Source organism: Hippocampus guttulatus, chromosome 7 (assembly GCF_054856545.1).
Source record: "Hippocampus guttulatus isolate MCC_2025c chromosome 7, RoL_Hgut_1.0, whole genome shotgun sequence".
In the NCBI taxonomy this organism is placed as follows: Eukaryota; Metazoa; Chordata; class Actinopteri; order Syngnathiformes; family Syngnathidae; genus Hippocampus; species Hippocampus guttulatus.
The window spans coordinates 16,942,540-16,960,977 of NC_141267.1; the positions used below are offsets into that span (position 1 = coordinate 16,942,540).

Sequence of the window (18,438 nt, forward strand, 5' to 3'; positions counted from 1 at the left end):
GTCAAGGCAACCTTTGCAAAATACGTGCAGCTTACAAGCACATAACTCGGGTCAAACGTTTCCCCACGCGTTAATTAATCAGTGTAAATACTTTGAATTACTGAAGCCACGACACACACAAATGACAAATAAACTCACTCGACCCGATAAAACAATGAATCGCTCAGCACCATGGTTTCCCCGCTTAAAGAGGTTTTATTGAGATCATAAAAAGAAATACTGCAGACTCCAACCAGAATGTGGCCTTCCATGCTGTCAAAAGGACACCGGGCTAAACTAGAACAGCTGGGCAGAGACACTCCTTTCGTTTTAGGCAACACCATCTGCCAGGTGAACTTTGCCCCGAGGGCTTGCAATCAAAGTTGCAGTATTTACACGCTTAACACAGGAGCTCCAGAAAACGGCATTCAAACGCAAAAGTAACATAGAGAGCCGAGTTGCATGGATTGCAAAGTTAAACTAACAAGTGTGAGTTTGTGGTAGATCGAGGCAGGCTAAAAGTAAGCGCTTTTGAGTTTCAACTTTCGGTGACACAAACGTTGGCTTGCCAAAAGCAAAAGCGCGTGGACTCACCAGCCAACGTGCCTTTATGTCTGTTCAGCCCCTCAACCACTTTGCACGCTTCATTCCGTCTCCCTTCGTGTCCGCCCACGAAACAACTTCCACGCGTTCTGATTCAAAAGGGGTAAAAAAAACAAAAAAAAAACAAACAAACGTATTTTCCCTCAAAACAATAATCCGGGTGGAACGGGGAAAGTGGGGCACAAATCCAGCGACGACTCCTACGAGAGGCGAAGGCAAAGGTCCAACTGAGTGCGAGCGAGTGCGTGGAGCTCGCAGATAAAGAAAAGCAGAGAGAAAGTCACTGCGTTTAAAGGGGAGGCGCTTCACTTTGTCCTATTATCTGCGTCTCCTTCCACGCGCACTGGAGCGTTCATTCATTTAAATATCTGCAAACATGGAGAGTTTTCTCTTAAAAAATATATATCACGCAGAGGGGAAGACAAACACGCGGTGGAGTAAACAGAGGGGAAATCAGCTCGCACGAACACGCTGCGTGCATGTGCATTATTTATCCCCATGACATCACTGGAGGTCTTTTTCTCCCCTCACCTCATACAAAACTGGCTGCCGATTCAAATCCGACTCATCTTTGATGGACAACGCGCAATGCATTTGTTTGAACGGACCACCTGCACCATCTAACAAAACGGAATTCATGAGCTAAAAAAAAAAAAAAAGTACAAGTGGTTTATTCGGGATAACATTGCAAATTGGGCAAAAAGAACGAAAGCGCCATGAGTACTTTCCAGTACTATAAAAATATAAGACAGCACTTTTAAGCATTGTCGTAGGTGTAAAGGCAGATCTTATTTGATTGTATCCCAAATGGGGCAACCAACGTAAATGTCCTTGTGGTTCGCACCTCTGAATCGCAGTCCTGAGGTGCCGTTTCAACCATACACGTTTTGAAGAATAATGAAAATCTCTTGAATCCTTGAAAACTTTTTCAATGTGACTTGAAAAAAAAAACAAGAAAATATATTAGTACTAATGTAAAATAAGTGTTTGTGTGTGAATATTCGCTACTGAAGGATAAACCCTCTCAATAGTCGATGCTAATTCCGTTAGCATGTCAATGGGGATTTTTATTGACTTTCGCATTATCACTGGCAATGTTTTTTAAAACGAAGCGTGCCTGTTATCGAAATATACAATGTGTGTACTTGTTTTTGTTGTGTGTTCAGTTTTACAGTAAACTCCAACTAGGGGGTCAGCAGCTTGTGAAGGGCAGAATCACATTTACCATCACGCTTGCTGCGTAAGTAGCATGGTGCTTTGAGGATACTTTTCACAATGTCGGGAATTTACAACCGGCACATTAATCGATTTTCTTCTATTACAATGTTTTTTAAGTTCACGAGAAGGCAACATCAAAATAACGTTTGGATTTCAATCAATCGCCCAGCCCTGGAAGCACACTGCTGTCACCGCTTTGTCACACTCTCAGTCTGTGCTTCATTTTCAGGATTGTGTTTCTCAACCTTCCCCAAGCAATTGTTGCTCCCCAACATACGTCACACCGGACACTGGATTTGACAATGTTGCGCATCTACTGTAATTATCTGATTGGAAGAGGCCATGTTGAAATGTAAATACACAACAATATCCCACTTCTGTGTAAAAGGCAAATGTGGATAAATTCCACATCTTTTGTCACGTTCTTTTATTAGACTCTGTAAGAGGGCCTTGAGAATGCTTTTGAAGGAATCTGTCGTTGGTTTTGAACAAGCAGGGCTTTCGAGGTTGAGCTTTAATCAGCAGCACAAACATTCAGTGGCCATATACAATATGTGGTCAGAAAGGGATAAGGCCTGCATATTCTGATTGAACAACATATCGAATGTCCTCTCACAGGCGTGTTCTTTTCCATTTTCTACCAGGGCAGATTGGACGTGCTGCAGCCATTAAGATTTCTAAATGCCCTTTTTCTTTATGACACTCATGAGCTCGCTTTCTTTTGTAGGCGGGAAGGAGGATGAGGTCATTGTACTGGAATCCTAATGCACATACACTCTCCGCCACACAAGATAATCATCAACATCAGACCCCTCATATCTTACTCCGTTTGCTCACAGTGTTTAAGGGTTTCCTGGCTCCGGTTATGAGCCAGACCATTTGGAAGAAAATCTGAAGCCACTGGGGGCTTATGATGGTTAATCCAGTATTTTGTGGGTCTCTGCTATTCGCTTTAAATCAGTTGTGACTCAAAAGACGCAATCATTTATGCATTACTAACCAAAAGGAAAACGCAGTTAATCCCCAGAGGCTGAATGGCCTCTTTAAAGAGAGGCCTCTTCATGCTGTAATGAAAATAAGATGACAAATAAATCTTATTTGGGATTCATTCGAGCGAGGCCTCCAAGGTCGAACAAAATCCCTTCATGCCACCAGTTGACTTCAAGTTGCAATATGACAAGATTTGCCAAAAATGACAGTCCATCAAAATGCTGAGTTTGTTTGGAATGGGAACTTTATCCTGAGTACATCGCACCCGGAAGCTGACTTGCTAACCATAAGACTGCCGTGTTGCCTTATGCTACCATACAAATTGGAAAACAGAATGTCAGAATCCAGCCCACTACTGTGCTTACCTACCATTATTTCTCACATGACGCTTTTATGTCCCATCATCTTGCAATGTAATAACATTCCATGGTTCTTCATTCCCCATTTCACCTGCATTACGATCGTCACTGCCATAATGCATTTGAGTATGTTATACAATTCGGCCAGAGACCTTTAGAACTCTCTGGAGTGAGTTGTTGGAAAATAATGATGCAAAGGGAACATGTGGGGAAAGGAAAATTGGAGAAAAAAATAGCAATCTCATAAAGTGAGAGATAATCACAGAGAACGGCGGGGAAAAAAAGGAATCTTTTCAGCAAAAATAAACAGTGTCGCTTGGGCGCCAGCAATTTCATGGAATCACACAGAGACCACAAGGCACTGTGGAATATTTCAGGGAAATTAACACGGCTTCTTCATTATGAAGGAATAAATTAGGTTTGGGATGTTTTCTCTCAACATCACACTTTTGGGTGTTGCTTTTCCTTGCAAATAGCAATATTTTACTGCCTAAATGAATGACATGATACAGTATTATTCTTTTTGTAATCCGTTGGAATAGTAAAGGGATTGTTTTACTTGTGTTTAGTGTCCTCTTGTGGTAAGGGATGCGCATTGCCGAGGTGTTACTATTCATTCACCCTATATTTTACAAAAATTAGCTTGCGTTCAACTCAAGGGCTTTCCGAGCCTATTGTTTGTTTACTTACCGATTTAGCTCCATCAGTGTAGCCATTGGTTTGGCAAACTTTTCACAACAACAAAATGTAAATTTATAAACTCACTATTTGGTGTTTGAAATGGCTACCGAAGAAGCTGAGCAGTGTTTAAAAGTTCGGTGCTTTTTCTCCCAACAAGGTTTTTGTGTGTGCTGATTGGTTCATTCGATGATTTGGGTGGAGCTAAAGCTCTGTCTGCCTGGTGATACCTGTGAGTTGGAGAGCCACAATCGTGGAGGGACACTCACTCACCTGTACTTACCTTCACAGGTTGCTCAGGTTTTGTTTCTTCTGATTTTTAATACGTATATTTGTTACATAAAATTAACATTGTTTTGGTGCATTTTTTTTTGTATAAAAGTAGAGCAACATGAAGAGTCTGAAGGCAAAGTTTAAAAAGAATGAGGTAAGTGTAAGGTCTGAATCCTGAGTGCCTTATATCTTTTTTTATTTTAATGGTTCTATTTCATAATGTTTAGGATCTTAAATAATCGTTTATGCGTCCTGGGGAGTGTTTAAATGTGAGGGGAGGTGGTTATTGGGGTTCAGTATTACCACAGCAGCACGGCAGCGGGACTGCCTCTTGAGCAGAGGCTCAATGGCCAATAGAGCTCAGGTAGCATTCAATTATTCAATTATTCACACACATACACACACACACACACACACACACACACACACGTTACATTGCACGACCCTGGTGTCTCTCGAGAGGGGTGTCAAACTCATTTTTGTTGCGGGCCACATGGTAGTTACGATTTCCCTGGGAGGGCCTTGATGACTGTGAATTTTGTGAAACCGTATAAATGTTTAATCACCTCCGCATATTACATATCCAGTGCACAACGAATTGGCGGATAACTTGTTTTGAAATCAGGAGTCAAGAATAATGGCTTGTTCAGCCATTGTTTACATTAATGTAATAAGTACGTAATGAGATAATGCTTGCAATATCTCTATTTTATGATGGATTACACATGACAATTTCAAATGTTGGTTCTGACTTTAGCAAGCATCGTGGAAAAGTCGACTTGCTTGATTTGCTCTCGTGGGCCACACAAACTGATATGGTGGGCCAGATCTGAAGGTGGGCCAGATCATGTTTTAAAACTACATATAGTTTCCTTCAGATATCTACTGTACAACGTACAGCCTGAAAGTGAAAGCCCGTGTCTCTCACATCCCAGCAACCGAGCAGACAGACTCGCAGCGCACAGCTGCTCTTATTTGCTGAGTCCTGATATGGAATGACAAGGGCACACAGCCACAGGATGGAGCAACCGCAGGGTACAACTCTTAAAAGGCTGGCCAAAAAAAAAGAAAAAAAGAGAGAAGCTGATACAAAGGAGAAAGCTTAGATTGTATTAGAAGCTCGGTGTGTAGTAATCAGCTATCAGGTTATTGTTCAGAACAGTTTTATGTGTGCTAGCTGCATTGTTCCTCTGCAGCTTGTCGTTAGCCTGATGATGAATCCTTTTTGTCATTGTCTCAGCCTGCTCCCACTTCCCGTATGTATCATTTCACAGTAATGAAACTGGAGTATAACTTTGCTTAACCATGCTTTTATTTTTCCACTGCTGTGTCATGCCATGTTTATATAATTTTTTTCCTCTTTTTTTTACCCGGATCCCATAAGAGTCAGGACTGGAGCAAGAGTGACGAGAGGCTCCTCCAGGCTGCGGAGCAAAACGAAGCAGACAAAGTGTCCGCCCTCATCCTTAAAAAGGGTCTCTGCCCCACCAAGTTGGATGCTGAGGGCAAGTCGGCGTAAGTGGGTCATTGGACTGCCTGTTACTTTAACGGCGATGAGCAAAAATGCCAACGAGGACGAGATTGCTGAGAAGCCGAGAGGGACAAAATACGTGCATGTGTGTTTTTTTTTGTATTCAACCAACATTTATCACAGTATCTTACTACAGTAATATCATGCTCTTATATCGATAGATCCAGTCTTCAACAACAAAGAGTTGAAATATTCCAAAAATAATCATATACTGTTATTTTTGTATTCCCAATGCAAAGGGCTCTCATGCAGAAAAATTCCAATTCAAAGATGGCACAAAACTGCTGAACAGCAAGCCAAGAGTGGAAGAATCCATTTTGAGCAATTTTTCACAAAAATCATCTCACTCTAAATTGTAATATTGCTCGGGTAAAGCATTTGCCATGCGTGCCATTCCAAATCCACAAAAAAAGATGAGATCGACTCACGTTGTAGTATAGCACTCGGTTGTCATCCCTGCCGATTTTGCAATAAACAGGTCAGGGAGATAAAAGGAATCACTCAACACAGCCGAAACAACAGGATCGTCAGTTAGAGACACCCGACACAAATTCACCCCGATTATCGCTATTTAATGTGCCGCGCTTAATTTGCATGTCATAAAAACGTGAGCTACAAACAAATCTAATCAACGTTATCCACAGAATATGTGAATACGTACAAATAACTCACGTGTCCTTCCGGCAGCTTCCATCAATGTGTGTCTCGTGGGCATGTCGACTGTCTGGAGGTCATCATCGCTCACGGAGCAGACCTCAATGTCACAGATGGTGCCGGTGTGGTATTGCACAACACAGATCAAAAAACAAAACATTATCCATCAAGGCCACCATATCACATGTTGTTTGCTGATTTTAATTGCTAGGCTTTGGCGCCCTTCACCTCGCAGCCAAAAACGGACAGACCGAATGCTTAAAGAGACTTTTGCAGGTGAATGAAGTTGACAACATACATTTTCCCTGCATCATCAAATGTCAGAAGTTTTGTCCTACCCTGTTGATAACAGGAAAGACTGGAAGTGGATTGCGCAGATGCCATTGGAAGGACACCTCTCCATCATGCGGGTACAGTAACAGGAACCGTTACACACTTTGACCAAAGTCAAGTGCATATTTTGGTGACTGTAATCAGTCAGACAATATTTTATGCACGATAAGGCGCTCCGTATTATAAGGCGCACCTTCAATGAATGGCATGCTTTAAAACTGTTTTCATAGGGAGGGTGCACTGCATTATAAGGCGCATAGAATAGAGGCTACAATCGTGGCTGCGGTTGTGCAATGTATCCACTAGATGGTGCTACGCTGAAGGGAGGACAATACAGTACAGCTTTATTTACCAGTATATAGAGCCTTCACAACCGCTGCAGCTGTAACACAACTGGTCACAAACACGGACATGAAACATACAAATACAAATGGCATTAAAAAACAATAAATGAAAGACAAAAGTTATGAAGACAATGGATTCAACAAAAAGGGGCTCAAACCTCATGGGCTCATATCCTCAAGGGGCTAAAAATCCTTCGAAGTCTTGCTTGTCTCCATCTCTCTTCCATCGTTTAGTCAGTAGTTAACAATGCCTTTGGTGTTATCTTCTTTTCATAATGGCTGCACGAAGCTCACAAAGTAGTTGTTTGAGTCTGTGTTGGCAAATAAGATAAGATAAGATAAGATATCCTTTATTAGTCCCACACTGGGCAATGCACATGTCAATTAGTGTCAGGCAGGACCCTTTTAGATTACAATTGGTTCCTCCTAATAATCACCATGAGATGGCATCAGAATACTAACGGAAACAATTCAATGGGGAATATAAAGAGACCGTAACACCAAATATAAGGCGCATCGGATTATAGAGTGCACCTTTTGGGAAAATTGAATCCTTTTAGGTGCGCCTTATAGCGCGGAAAATACGGTACTCTATATGGTCTTCAATGAATCCATGTCTCCACATGCTCTCCATCATGACTGCTGGATGCATAGCATTTGTTTCCTAATCTTTGGAGTTATACAAAATCTGCCTATATTTTCCTAATGAAATATTAAAAAATATGTGCAGGGCTCAATAAAATTTGGGAAACACTGCCGTCAATCTAGGGAGAATTTTGCTCCATAATTTATGCAGGTGTACTTTACATTGTGGCGGGTGGGGATGAAATTGATCATAATGCCACTTCATTGAAAAGTGTAAGGCACGTGAATGTTGATTAACAGTTTTGTTTACAGCGGTCAGTGGCTACGTATCCTGCACTGAGATCCTGTGGGACTTCAAAGCCGATCTTGATGTGCAGGATGGGGTAGGTTCAAAAATGATGAGTTGGTATAATCGTTGAATTAATGCTCCGGTAATATGTTCATTTTTGTTTTTGCCCCCCCCCCCCCCCCCCCACCCCCACCCACGCTGTTCAGGATGGAGCCACCGCCCTCATTCTGGCAGCGCAGATGAGTCGAGCGGAGCTGTGTGTCTTTCTGCTGGGCCGAGGTGCCAACGCAAACATTCAGGACAACCAGGGGAGGTACACAACTCTTCATCTGTGCTGCAGCCTCAGCCGAAGGAGGCCGGCTGGAAGTTGCGTGTCTGTCAGTCTGGTCGTAGCAGCTGCTAAATTCCGGACAGATGGAGCAGGGCGAGAGCCGCAGACCTCTATGGGGCCATTATCGCAGCGGTGGGGTTGTGCTGGTTGCAACAGAGGAAGGATTCATTCGGAGAGTCTGCGGCATTTGGATAAGATTTCAAGGGTGGTAGTTCAAGGCCTCTGGCAGGGATCAACAACTTTGATGTTGGAGGGAGCAAACATGTTGATTCGGTCTAAACCTGTTCGTTGGGAAAACTCCGCTCAGTATGACGCTGGCATTGAAACAAGAGTTGTGAAAATTCAGCGGGCGTGATCGGGATCTCCATGTCTGAGACACTGTAGTGTTTAGAATTGTGTAACATAGAAATGGATCATTTGTAAAGCAATGATTCCCTCCTAGGCACATTGGTGTGCCATGAGAGCTCATCGAGTGCGCTGCAGGAAATTATCTAATTTCACTCAGTTGGTCAGAAAATTATTACCGCATTTTTTTGGACGATAACTTTCCTGGGAATAAAAATCGCACCAGTCAAAAAGTGCATCATGAAGAAGAAGAAAAAATGTCATTGCGGAGTATATAAGTTGCATTTGCGGGGGAGAATTATTTTTGTTTCAATCAAAGAAGAAAAGAAAGTAGATCTACACTATGTCATTAGTTTGCCGCCGCCTGTCTCGGGAGCAAACTAAGGGACCGTGTCTCCAGCTAGCTCGCTAGTTTACCATGCAGCATCTGCCACAATAAGGATACTACTTCGACGTTAATGGTGGCCCGATGTCAAGGGGTCAGTTTGGGAGAACGTGCAAACTCCACACAAGAAGGAAAGAAACCCTACAACTCTGCACTGTGAGGCCAACGTGCTAACCAGTCGACCGCCGTGCCTCAGAACTATCTTCAAAAATTCATGAATAAAACAGTATAAGTAGTACAAGACGCAAAATATGAAATGATGACTGATACGTATCACATCGTGAAAATACGGGACCAATAACGTTCCACAATTACAGAACGGGGATTTTGAGTGCCAGTCCGAGCTCTAATTTTCATATACAAGTCACACCTGAGTAAAAGTCGCTATGAAAAAAAGTGGGTCATAACCCCCCCCCCCCTCCTTCATACATCATTTAGTTACTCCAAATAATGCGCATGTTGAATTGTGATCCGTTTGTGTCTTCAATCAGGACTGCCTTGATGCTGGCCTGCGAGAGCGAGAGTGCTGAAACAGTGGCCGTTCTACTGAGGGGAGGGGCCAACACGCAGCTGGTCGACGGCCTCGGAAACAAGGCGGATGACTACAGCCCTGACAGCCAGCACATCGTGCACATGTTGCAAAACGGAGCACCTCCTGGTACGGTATTAGTGTCAAAGTCTTTTTTGTAGGTGATCGAAAATGTATGAACATGTACTCGTGTATATGTGTGCACATAATGACATGTATCTCAATGTAAGGAATTGTTCCCTCTCCTTCTGCATCCGTACTGTCAGAAGGCACAGGCGAGGAGGTAATGTCGCACGGCTACCCCGTTCCTCTCAGGCCGATCGTCATATTGTGCGGGTTTTACAATGCGACGTTATATGTGTCACGCTTTCATTCCCATTTGTAATTGAATCTGACCCGACCGTATCAAGACTTTCTTCATTTCCTTTCATTTTAATCAGAGTGCATTCCTTCTTACCCCACCAATGCAGACCCGCCAGAACAACTCACGGGCCTCATTGGTTCAAGGGGGTAGTACCCCTCGCAAAAGGAAAGCTCCTCCCCCACCACGCTCTCCTCTCCAGGTACTCTCAGGCCGTGTTTTCCAACCTTTTATTTATTTCCATGAGAAAAATCTCAAGGCACACCACGAAATATTGCCACAGCAAGTACGCTCTTGCGTTTCCCCTTCAAAAAAAATTGTAATTGCTAACAGATGCCACTAGATGGTGATCAAGCAATACTTTTTATATTAGAAAAAGCCTTAGCACAAAAACAGTGAATAGCTTTTTTTGTAGTGAATAGTTTTTCAGCAAATAATTGAGGATAGGATGCCCTAAAATGGATGAATAGGTGAATTTACGAGTTGCAAATTGTGAATATGCAGAGGAACACGACTGTATACAATAGACCCACACAAGGGAGCGCGTTAGCGAAAAGAAAGAAAAAAGCATGTATATAGACGCCCACTGAAATGCATTGGGGGGGGGGGGGGAAATAAAAAAATGTAACACCAAAAAGAACTGTGTTTTCCGTACATTGGTCTACATTCCAAATCTCTGATATTGGGTCATATTTTCTCAGACTTACTGTTGCTGACCATTATTCTTTGTTGTTCTCGTCTAACGTTTCAAACCAAAAAATAAAAGCAGGTGTCAATCCTGCTCATATCATATCGGATCGTTATCAGTATCGGACTGGATTCAAGACTGCAATATCGGGATCAGCAGTGAAACGGCTGTCAGCTAAAATTCTGCTTCTTTTTCGATCATTTGTGTGTTTTTCACGCATTCCATCACAATCTTTCAGGATTTGCCACCCAGCCCTCATTCACGTGGTCCCGCTCCCACCGTTCAGTCACCCAAGCCCCCTGCTCAGTCGCCTTCTCCTCAGCCTCAACAATCACATCAGGTTACTGATGAGTTTGTCTTGAAATCCTTTAGTTTCACACACAGTCACATGAAGAATTAATACAAAGTTTTTATTTTGCCATAAGGTGGAAGACGAGGAGGTGTTTGAGGAGATTCGCCGACTACGTCTTGAGCGAGGTCGTCTCCTCCAAAAGATAAAAGCCTTGGAGCAGCAACAACAAAGTGCCCTTTCTGCTTTGGACGAGGTACTGCAATCCCGATGCGTACTTAATTAAAAATATATACACCTGTATATTGCAAATTAGCTACACAATGTGACTCATCGTATGCTTGTCGCATACGCACGCACGCACCACGATAGCTGTCTCAAATGAAATGGCGTCTAAAAGAAGCAGAAGCCGAGAGAGACAAGTTGATCGAGGAGCTGAAGGGAGTCAACAGCGTTGGGGCAAGCGACTCCGAGGATATGGAGGAAATATTTGACTTCACAGGTATGTCATTTGTAATTCCCAAGCATCTTAGAATCTGCATTCCTAAGCTGGGCAAAAGCGTGACATGGTATCGCTCTTCATCAAGTACCAAACATGGGTGTATGTGTTTAATGTGAAGGGAAGTTTTTGCATTCTTTCTGTTATGCTTTAGGATGCCACAAGATGGCGCCAAAGCACTGATTAATCGGAAAAGAATAATTAGTGTCACCAAAGTATACTGAAGTGATGCATCTAAACTGGAGACTAACATTTTTGTTTAGTGGGGTGGAGCCAAGTGAGGGACCAATTACTTGCATTTTTCCCCAAATAATAATTAGCCGAGGTTCACTGTTGAGTATTATGACCAGATGTTCCAATACTTCCATATGTCCACATAGTGTGCCAGTTATTGTCAGCTTTTTGTTCTTGAACTTGCCATCCAGAGAAGTTGCTCTGCAAGCGTTCCAGAGCCGCACCAGCTCGCGACGAGACCTCCACCGATGCGGAATCAGCCAGCCCGTCTCCCTCCCCTGCAGACCGCCGCGCAAGTGCAGAAGCGTTACACCAAAAGATAGAGGAGCTTACATCACAGAACGCCGAACTTATTCTCAAAGTTCAGGTACGGACGCTCATCAGCTTGCGGAGAGGACAACCTCAGACTCTCTTATGTGAAGGTGTCTTTTATGTCATGATGAATTTTGTGATGTCATATTCATCCAGTACGCCTCAGTTAGGACACGTGCGTTTTGGCTTCCTTCTTTTTTCCTTCCTTTTTTTTTTTGCCATACACGTGTATTAATCTTACTTTATGGAACGTGAAAAAGTAAGTTGCCACGCTACATTTCAGTTCACCTCTTTACAGATGCTGGAGATGTTTGAGAAGGACGACACCGACATGCAAAGCCCCGGTGCGGACTTTGTCCCCGTAGCGCAGTACGAGACCATTAGGAAGGAATTTGAAGCCCTGCAGGAGCGCTTCTCTCAGGCTCAAACGTTTAGTGGGGAGTCCGGTAAAGTGGAGGAACGGTAAGATGAGACAAGCCTGGAACTTCGCTAATCCCACACACATTGGCGGCTCACAACGATACTAAACAAATCATATTGGCTTGCTGTGGTGACCCCTGTTAGGGGACAAGCTGCAAGTTTCAGCAAGATCCTTGAACAAATTTTTGATTCAGCTTTCTTCTGTGAGAGGTATCCGAGCTATTTGCCAAAAAAAGAGGCCTCCAAAGCCATGCAGAAATAGAAATTTGTGTATGTCGAAGTGATACATCTCATTTGAGAAACAAGGAAGGAGCTATGTTTTTGCCTGGATGTTAGTGGAAGTTATTGAGCAACGTGCCTGCATGCACTTCCTTTTTTTTTTTTAACAGTTTACACATTTAATACAGTGGACTAGATTAACCCTTTCACACACCCTGTAACATGATAAGCTGTCCACTGTAGTAACCGTTGTTATAGATTCAAAGTGAATCATAAATTTCATTTGAGCTTTGTTTATGATCACTGATCTTTGTTTTGGTCCGCAGTGGTGATGAGATATCTCAGACTGGATCGTCAGAGAGCCCGGAGGCTCTGAAGGACAAGCTGCAGGGCCTGCAGGTTCAATTGGCTTCCTCCAAGTCGGAGCTGGAGCAGCTAAAGGAGCAAATGCGGCTTGGGGTGTTCTCGGTGGAATGTGGTGAAGGGGATAAAGCTACTGCAGCAGCAGGTGCCGGTGAGGTTCCAGACCCCGAGGCCCAGCAGCTGAGGGCAAGAGTGGGCGAGTTGGAGGAGGAGCTCGTTCAGAGCCGCGCCAAAGCCATCGCTCAGACCTCCGAGGACACTGACAGAATCAAACAGCTGACGGAGCGAGTCGAGCAACTCCAAGCCGCCCTCATCCAGAAAAAGTCTGCAGGTGACGACCACTGGACAAAGTCAGGCGAGCAAACAGAAACTGTGAAACTTGGCCAAAAAGTGGCCGAACTGGAGGCGAACGCGGCACCGGGAGGGAGCACGTTGGGAGGCGCGGGACCGACCGGAGATCAGGTTCGCCGTCTTCAGCAACGTGTCGTGGAGCTCGAGGGCGAGCTGAGGAAGCGTGTGCCCCGTTCGGATCTGGAGGAGGTGCAGGTCACTCTGGGCCTACAATGTGAACAGCTGGCCAGGGAGAGAGCGGAGGTGGCGAGGAGGCTCAACGATGCCCTCCTGCAGTTGGAGAGGATAAGGCCTCCTACAAATGGCGAGGACGAGGATGAAGAGGAAGAGCACTCGGAGAGCTCGGAGCTCTCGATCACATCAGGTCTGACATGCAGTCATCTGCCATGTTGTTTACATTCTCTATTGGTGAATGGGAGGTGGGGATGTTGCAATCAGAAACGTCTTTTTATCGGGGGGGGGGGGGCTGTAAAAAGATTTAAGGTTATATTGCCAAGTTATAGTGTAACCCCTCAATCTATCATATAGAGATTTCTGTGAATGCCATTCCTGCGACTGACCACGTGTCGGTCCGATCAGAACGCTCCAGACGAACGCTGGCCGCAGTCCGCGAAGAGCTGGAGGCGGCTCGCCAGGAAGCCGCCCAAGCTCTCGACTGCTTATGCGCCGAGCGAGAGAGCCGCGCCCACGACGCCCTGCACCTGAAGGATGCGATGCCTCTGTCCAAGCACAAAGAAGCGCTGGCCGCCGTGTCCGAGCAGCTAGCCCGAACCTTACAGGAGCTTGAGCGGGAAAAGACGCTGCGGTCAGATTCTGAAGAGCGGACGGCCAGACTAGAGGCCCAACTCGAAACCTTACGTGAGGCTGTGCCGAAGGAAGAGCACGAGAAAGTCAAGGTTGGTGGCCAAGTATGCCGGTATAGGTGCCGGCTCACCTGCCATCCTAATGAAGATGAAAATCACTCATCAGTTATTTTCTGTCACCCTTAACAACAAAATAAACCCAAGAGTTTACTTTCTACCCTGTAAGGCAGAGCTCCGGTGCTCCCTGCAAACCAGCGAGAGCAGCGCAGCGGAAGCTCAAGAAGCTCTGAGTGACAAGGAGGCAGAGCTGCGTCAACTCAAGTCTGAAAAGGCCGCCCAACAGGGTCTTATCTCCAAGGAGGACCACGAGGCCCTGCGGCTGTCCTTGCAGGCCGAGATCAACGCCGCCGCCGCCCGCCTCAACGACCTCACGCGCAAACACGAGAAGACGTGCACTGAGGTACCTGTGAGCGCATGCGTGGTGTCCTGCAAACCCTCACAAAGCAGTCTTTTCATCCACTTAGTCTTTATTGTGTCGGTCAGAATGAGAGTTAGGTTCCACCGTTATCTCTTTCCCGCCTCTGCATTATTCATTCCCCTCTCCGTACGATGGATACTGATGTACTTACTCAATTGTAGCACTACATATGTGCACTGAAACGGATACTGCTGACTTTCACTCCCGATGGCTGAAGCTTCGACAAATTGCGCAGTCCAGCAAATACCAACTTTCTTCCAAGCATGTTTTACATAGAAATAATGATTAGCCCTTTTATGCACCCTATAACCGAATAACATTGTGAGCTGTCCACTGAAGTAACCACTGTCCCCGAAAGAGTTAAATAAAGAGAAAACACGAGATGGAAATTTACACGACACCGCTCTGCTTGGTCAATAAAGTCAATAGTCACATCAACACGACCGGAAAGCAGTTCCTCAAATAACACAGTGGGTGTCGCCTACCTGTGTAAGGTGTTCCAAGTGCAGCGGGAGGCTCTCTTTCACAAGAGCGAGCGACAGGTTGCGGAGACTCAGTTGGCCGCTGTGCAGCAGCAGCTTCAAGAACTGCAAGACAAGTCCAGTCACATCCAGGAACTCCACACTAACATCCAGCAATCGCAAGGCCTGGTCAAGGAGAAGGACCGCAAGGTGAGACATTGCAAGAAAAAAAAAAGTAACGCCAACTTCGAATATTTGAATGTTTTTTGGGGGGGAGGCGAGTGGGCGGTGTTCATTCACTCAACCAGAGGAACAGAGAGGGCCTGGAGGCACCTCTTGTTCCTCTTCAAGAAAAAGAAAATCTGTGCTGTTTTGCAGCATATCTGCGACTCACCACTTGCCCCGTTTGCGTTTTTTAAACATTTCTGCCATCAGTTGATGAATTTTTTTTTGCTGTTTTTGTGCATGGGTCAGAGAAATTAGAGGGCATCTTGTTAGTTAGAGTTGTGGATTTTAGTTTTGAATAGTGCTTTGCTGCCATCTTGTGGTTAGTGTGCTAGCCTGTCTGAAAAGTATTATTTACCTCAAAGCTTCAGACTGCCCCTGAATGACGACATTTCCTAAAATGTCAGACAGTGCAAGTACATCTACTTACGCCATTGTGACGAGTAAATTTGCAGTTTCTTTTTTTAAATTCTTATTCTTGAATATTTTTTGTTGCTGTCAAACTTCAGCTCCCAACATCAGCCCATTTAGCAGCGATGCAGTGAAAATGATCGGAGTGAAGATTTACTTTGCAAGTCAATTTACGGTGTGTGTGCTCCTTAATTTTGTACTTACTGTGCTAAAATTTCAGGTTAGGGGCCACTGTACTCCGAGTAGAAAAAAGTCCTGTGCTGCAAATTTAGGCTATATTTTTGTCTATATACGCTAAAAAATGGTTTAGTGAATTTACTCAGGATAGTCAAAAATGTATCTGGATCTAGATTATTTCATTTCCTCCAACCATTTCAGGAAATTAAATGGAGTAAATTCAACAAAAACGTTTTTTCAGTGTAGTGTATCATGACAGGAAGACCATTCAATTGTTCTTCCTGTAGGTGGAAGAAGATTCAAATCAACTATCCCCACCTTTTGCCATTCAGCTAACAAAATACTGTTAACTCCTGGCTTCTTGCGAGTATACCGTCAGCATAATTTTACGTGCTGTACTATGGCCATTTTCTTTCGCAAAATATACGCCAAGGTTCAGGAAAGGCCGGGAAATGCTACTGTAGAAGATAAACACAAGTGGAGACAACACTAAGGTACACGGAAGTGAAAATACTGCGAGGACACAACAAAATAAAAATAATACATGGCCTGTTATGATTCCGAAGGCTTGGACGAGGGCGGATTTGATTAAACGTGACCACTTCGAGCTCCTTAAAAAAAAACATGAACTGGAAACTGTTTCTGATGCAGATAACGGAGCTTTCAAAGGAGGTGTTCCGGCTAAAGGAGGCGCTTGGATCTCTGTCGCCTCCTCTCGGAATCACGTCCACACATCAGGGGAACCCGGGACAGCGAATGGCGCTACAGAACAGGGTTGCTGTACTTAGCCAACAGCTCCAGGTACCGAACAAATAATAATAATTTCTCAAAAAGATGTGTCGACATCATGCTTGTAATTATTTTAGTATAATTACTGTTTTTTAAAATGTCCTTTTCATTTTTCAAGGATTGGGAAAGAAAGCACAAACAAGTGGTAGCTGTGTATCGTTCTCATTTACTGGCGGCTGTGCAGGTCAGAGTCTCGCGACACAAAATCACGTACACGTCACACGCGTGCACGCCAACACACACGCTGCTTCGCTGCTGAGTACTGACTCACTGACTAATCTGATGTCTTAATACGCACACATCACCATTCCCAATCGAACACTAAGTCGCAGTGCGCCTGTCCAACAGGGTCGTATGGACGAAGAGGTCCAACATCTTCTCCTGCAGATCCTCAGAATGAGCCAACAGGATCAATGACGTCCACGTCGCCCATCGTTGGAGCTCACCGGGTCAAGCATACAATTTTGCTACCGACAGATGGCGAGCTAAAATATCGCACACCATGTAAAGCACACCTCCTGAGGGCTGTAAGTAACCGAGGGGGATGACACTAGCAATGCTGGGGCATCATTAAGACTTATTCTTTGTTCTTCCTAATTACCCCATAGGGATAAATAAAGTTTTCTGAATCTTCCGACAAATGAATCACATGCTCAAAAAGACGCGTGTGTATTCTGAGAAAAATTCTTGTCCCATACTTGACCTCCCAAAACTAGCTCCACTTCACATCATAACAAGACACATCACAGGGTCGCAAAGACCCATGCCTTGCATGTAACACTAAGTCAACCATTTTGATATGAGGCAGCCATTTTGGGTGAATTGTGGGTTTCATACTTTGACAATGCAAACACTTCATTTGGTCCAAAAAATAATTTGTTCATCAATGCCAGTGATAAAGTGACAGGCAGAACAATGAGATGCTCTTCCACGAAAAAGCGGAAGGTACATTATTGTACTTGCGTCTCCCCCATTTTTTTTTCACATTTATGTCAAAAGTCTAACAGTTATTTTCAAGATTCACCATGAAAAGGAGCGTTTGCAGCTTTATTCGCCTTTGTACGTCTTGCCGGAAAAACGGCCAATATTTTACAAGCAATACGTGTTCCGCTTGAAGAAGGTTTGCTACTATAGACAAGAATCATATTTGCTTCAGCCCACATCGAAGCTGTAAAACTGTATCACGATACAAGTGTGCTGTGCCTTTTGGTAAAAGCCAGTGTGTGATTGTTATTTTTAAAAGATACAATTTTGGGATTGACCTTTTTTTTTTACTCCATATTTTCCCTTTTTGGTCCAAAATAAATCAATAAAAAGTCATTTACTGGTGTTCCTGTTCACTGTAGCACATGGGAATGTTAACGACGATTTGAAGCGCGGAGAGATTTTTGAGGAAGGCGTATCTGCACTAAGCTTTCTTGTTGAACGACATTTCCGCCATGGAGGTTAACAGCCACTAAGCAGGTCCAAGTTAGACAAGCAAGTAAATGCTGTTTGTTTGCTCAGATAGCCAGGGTGCTAGCATCAAAAAAGTATTCAGTTAGAAAAACATTCCGACCTTAATCTGTTGTTTTCTCAAAATTTCTCTGCGCCATGTGGCCTTCCGGTCATTCCTCCTTTTTTTTTTCCCATGTCATGGGTTTCACCTGTTATCTCCTCCCCACTTCCTGTTGCTTGGTTCAACTTCCTGTTTTGTTTTATTTGTTCTCTCCAAAAGCTTCACCTTTATGCCACCATATTTACAAGACTGCTGGACTTAGTCGCAGTGTCGCTGTGAGCGAGATACAGACATGTGATTCTATGCAGTTTTTACATTCAACTGTTTTTTTTTTAAATGTGAGAACACACAAAGACGAAAGGAAAAAAAGGCAAGTGTATTGCGCGTGCAACAGAGGGCATACAGACTGCCCAAAAAATACAAAGATCAAATAT

General features: G+C 44.1%; 2 protein-coding genes and 1 long non-coding RNA gene across 6 annotated transcripts in view; 1 reads left to right on the forward strand and 2 right to left on the reverse strand.

Moving 5' to 3' along the window:
- The window catches only part of shdb (Src homology 2 domain containing transforming protein D, b), a 31,054-nt gene extending 23,806 nt beyond the window's left edge, over positions 1–7,248 (reverse strand). Inside the window, exons 1-3 of one of the 4 annotated variants that reach the window (XM_086114830.1) lie at positions 7,121–7,248; positions 6,971–7,011; positions 6,304–6,385 (exon numbers count right to left, since the gene is read on the reverse strand). In XM_086114830.1, the coding sequence (XP_085970956.1) occupies positions 6,304–6,346 (43 nt within the window). In that variant the 5' untranslated portion in view covers positions 6,347–6,385; positions 6,971–7,011; positions 7,121–7,248. Of the gene's footprint in view, positions 1–573; positions 822–6,292; positions 6,439–6,970; positions 7,026–7,120 lie in introns of those variants that run through there. The other 3 variants (XM_086114833.1, XM_086114832.1, XM_086114831.1) reach the window with 3 other exon arrangements.
- ankrd24 (ankyrin repeat domain 24) lies at positions 4,219–17,826 on the forward strand. The gene is made up of 22 exons (XM_086114837.1): positions 4,219–4,254; positions 5,485–5,615; positions 6,319–6,407; positions 6,497–6,561; positions 6,638–6,695; positions 7,860–7,930; positions 8,043–8,149; positions 9,389–9,555; positions 9,687–9,709; positions 9,897–9,989; positions 10,714–10,815; positions 10,901–11,020; positions 11,137–11,266; positions 11,689–11,864; positions 12,108–12,271; positions 12,775–13,526; positions 13,742–14,058; positions 14,192–14,425; positions 14,938–15,114; positions 16,369–16,518; positions 16,625–16,690; positions 16,855–17,826. The coding sequence occupies exons 1-22, from the start codon at positions 4,219–4,221 to the stop codon at positions 16,921–16,923; spliced, it is 3,297 nt and encodes a 1,098-aa protein (XP_085970963.1). The 3' UTR covers positions 16,924–17,826.
- On the reverse strand, positions 10,867–13,326 carry LOC147202670 (uncharacterized). The gene is made up of 2 exons (XR_015101318.1): positions 13,264–13,326; positions 10,867–13,152 (listed from the first exon to the last, which is right to left on the reverse strand). It is a non-coding gene; the product is annotated as an uncharacterized LOC147202670 (long non-coding RNA).
- Positions 17,827–18,438: the final 612 nt, after the last annotated feature.

Coding starts and splice junctions, on each gene's coding strand:
- ankrd24 (XM_086114837.1), top strand. CDS start 4,219: ATGAAGAGTCTGAAGGCAAAGTTTAAAAAGAATGAG. Junction 10,816..10,900: donor AGCCTCAACAATCACATCAG/GTTACTGATGAG, acceptor TTTTGCCATAAG/GTGGAAGACGAGGAGGTGTT. Junction 16,519..16,624: donor TACTTAGCCAACAGCTCCAG/GTACCGAACAAA, acceptor TCATTTTTCAAG/GATTGGGAAAGAAAGCACAA.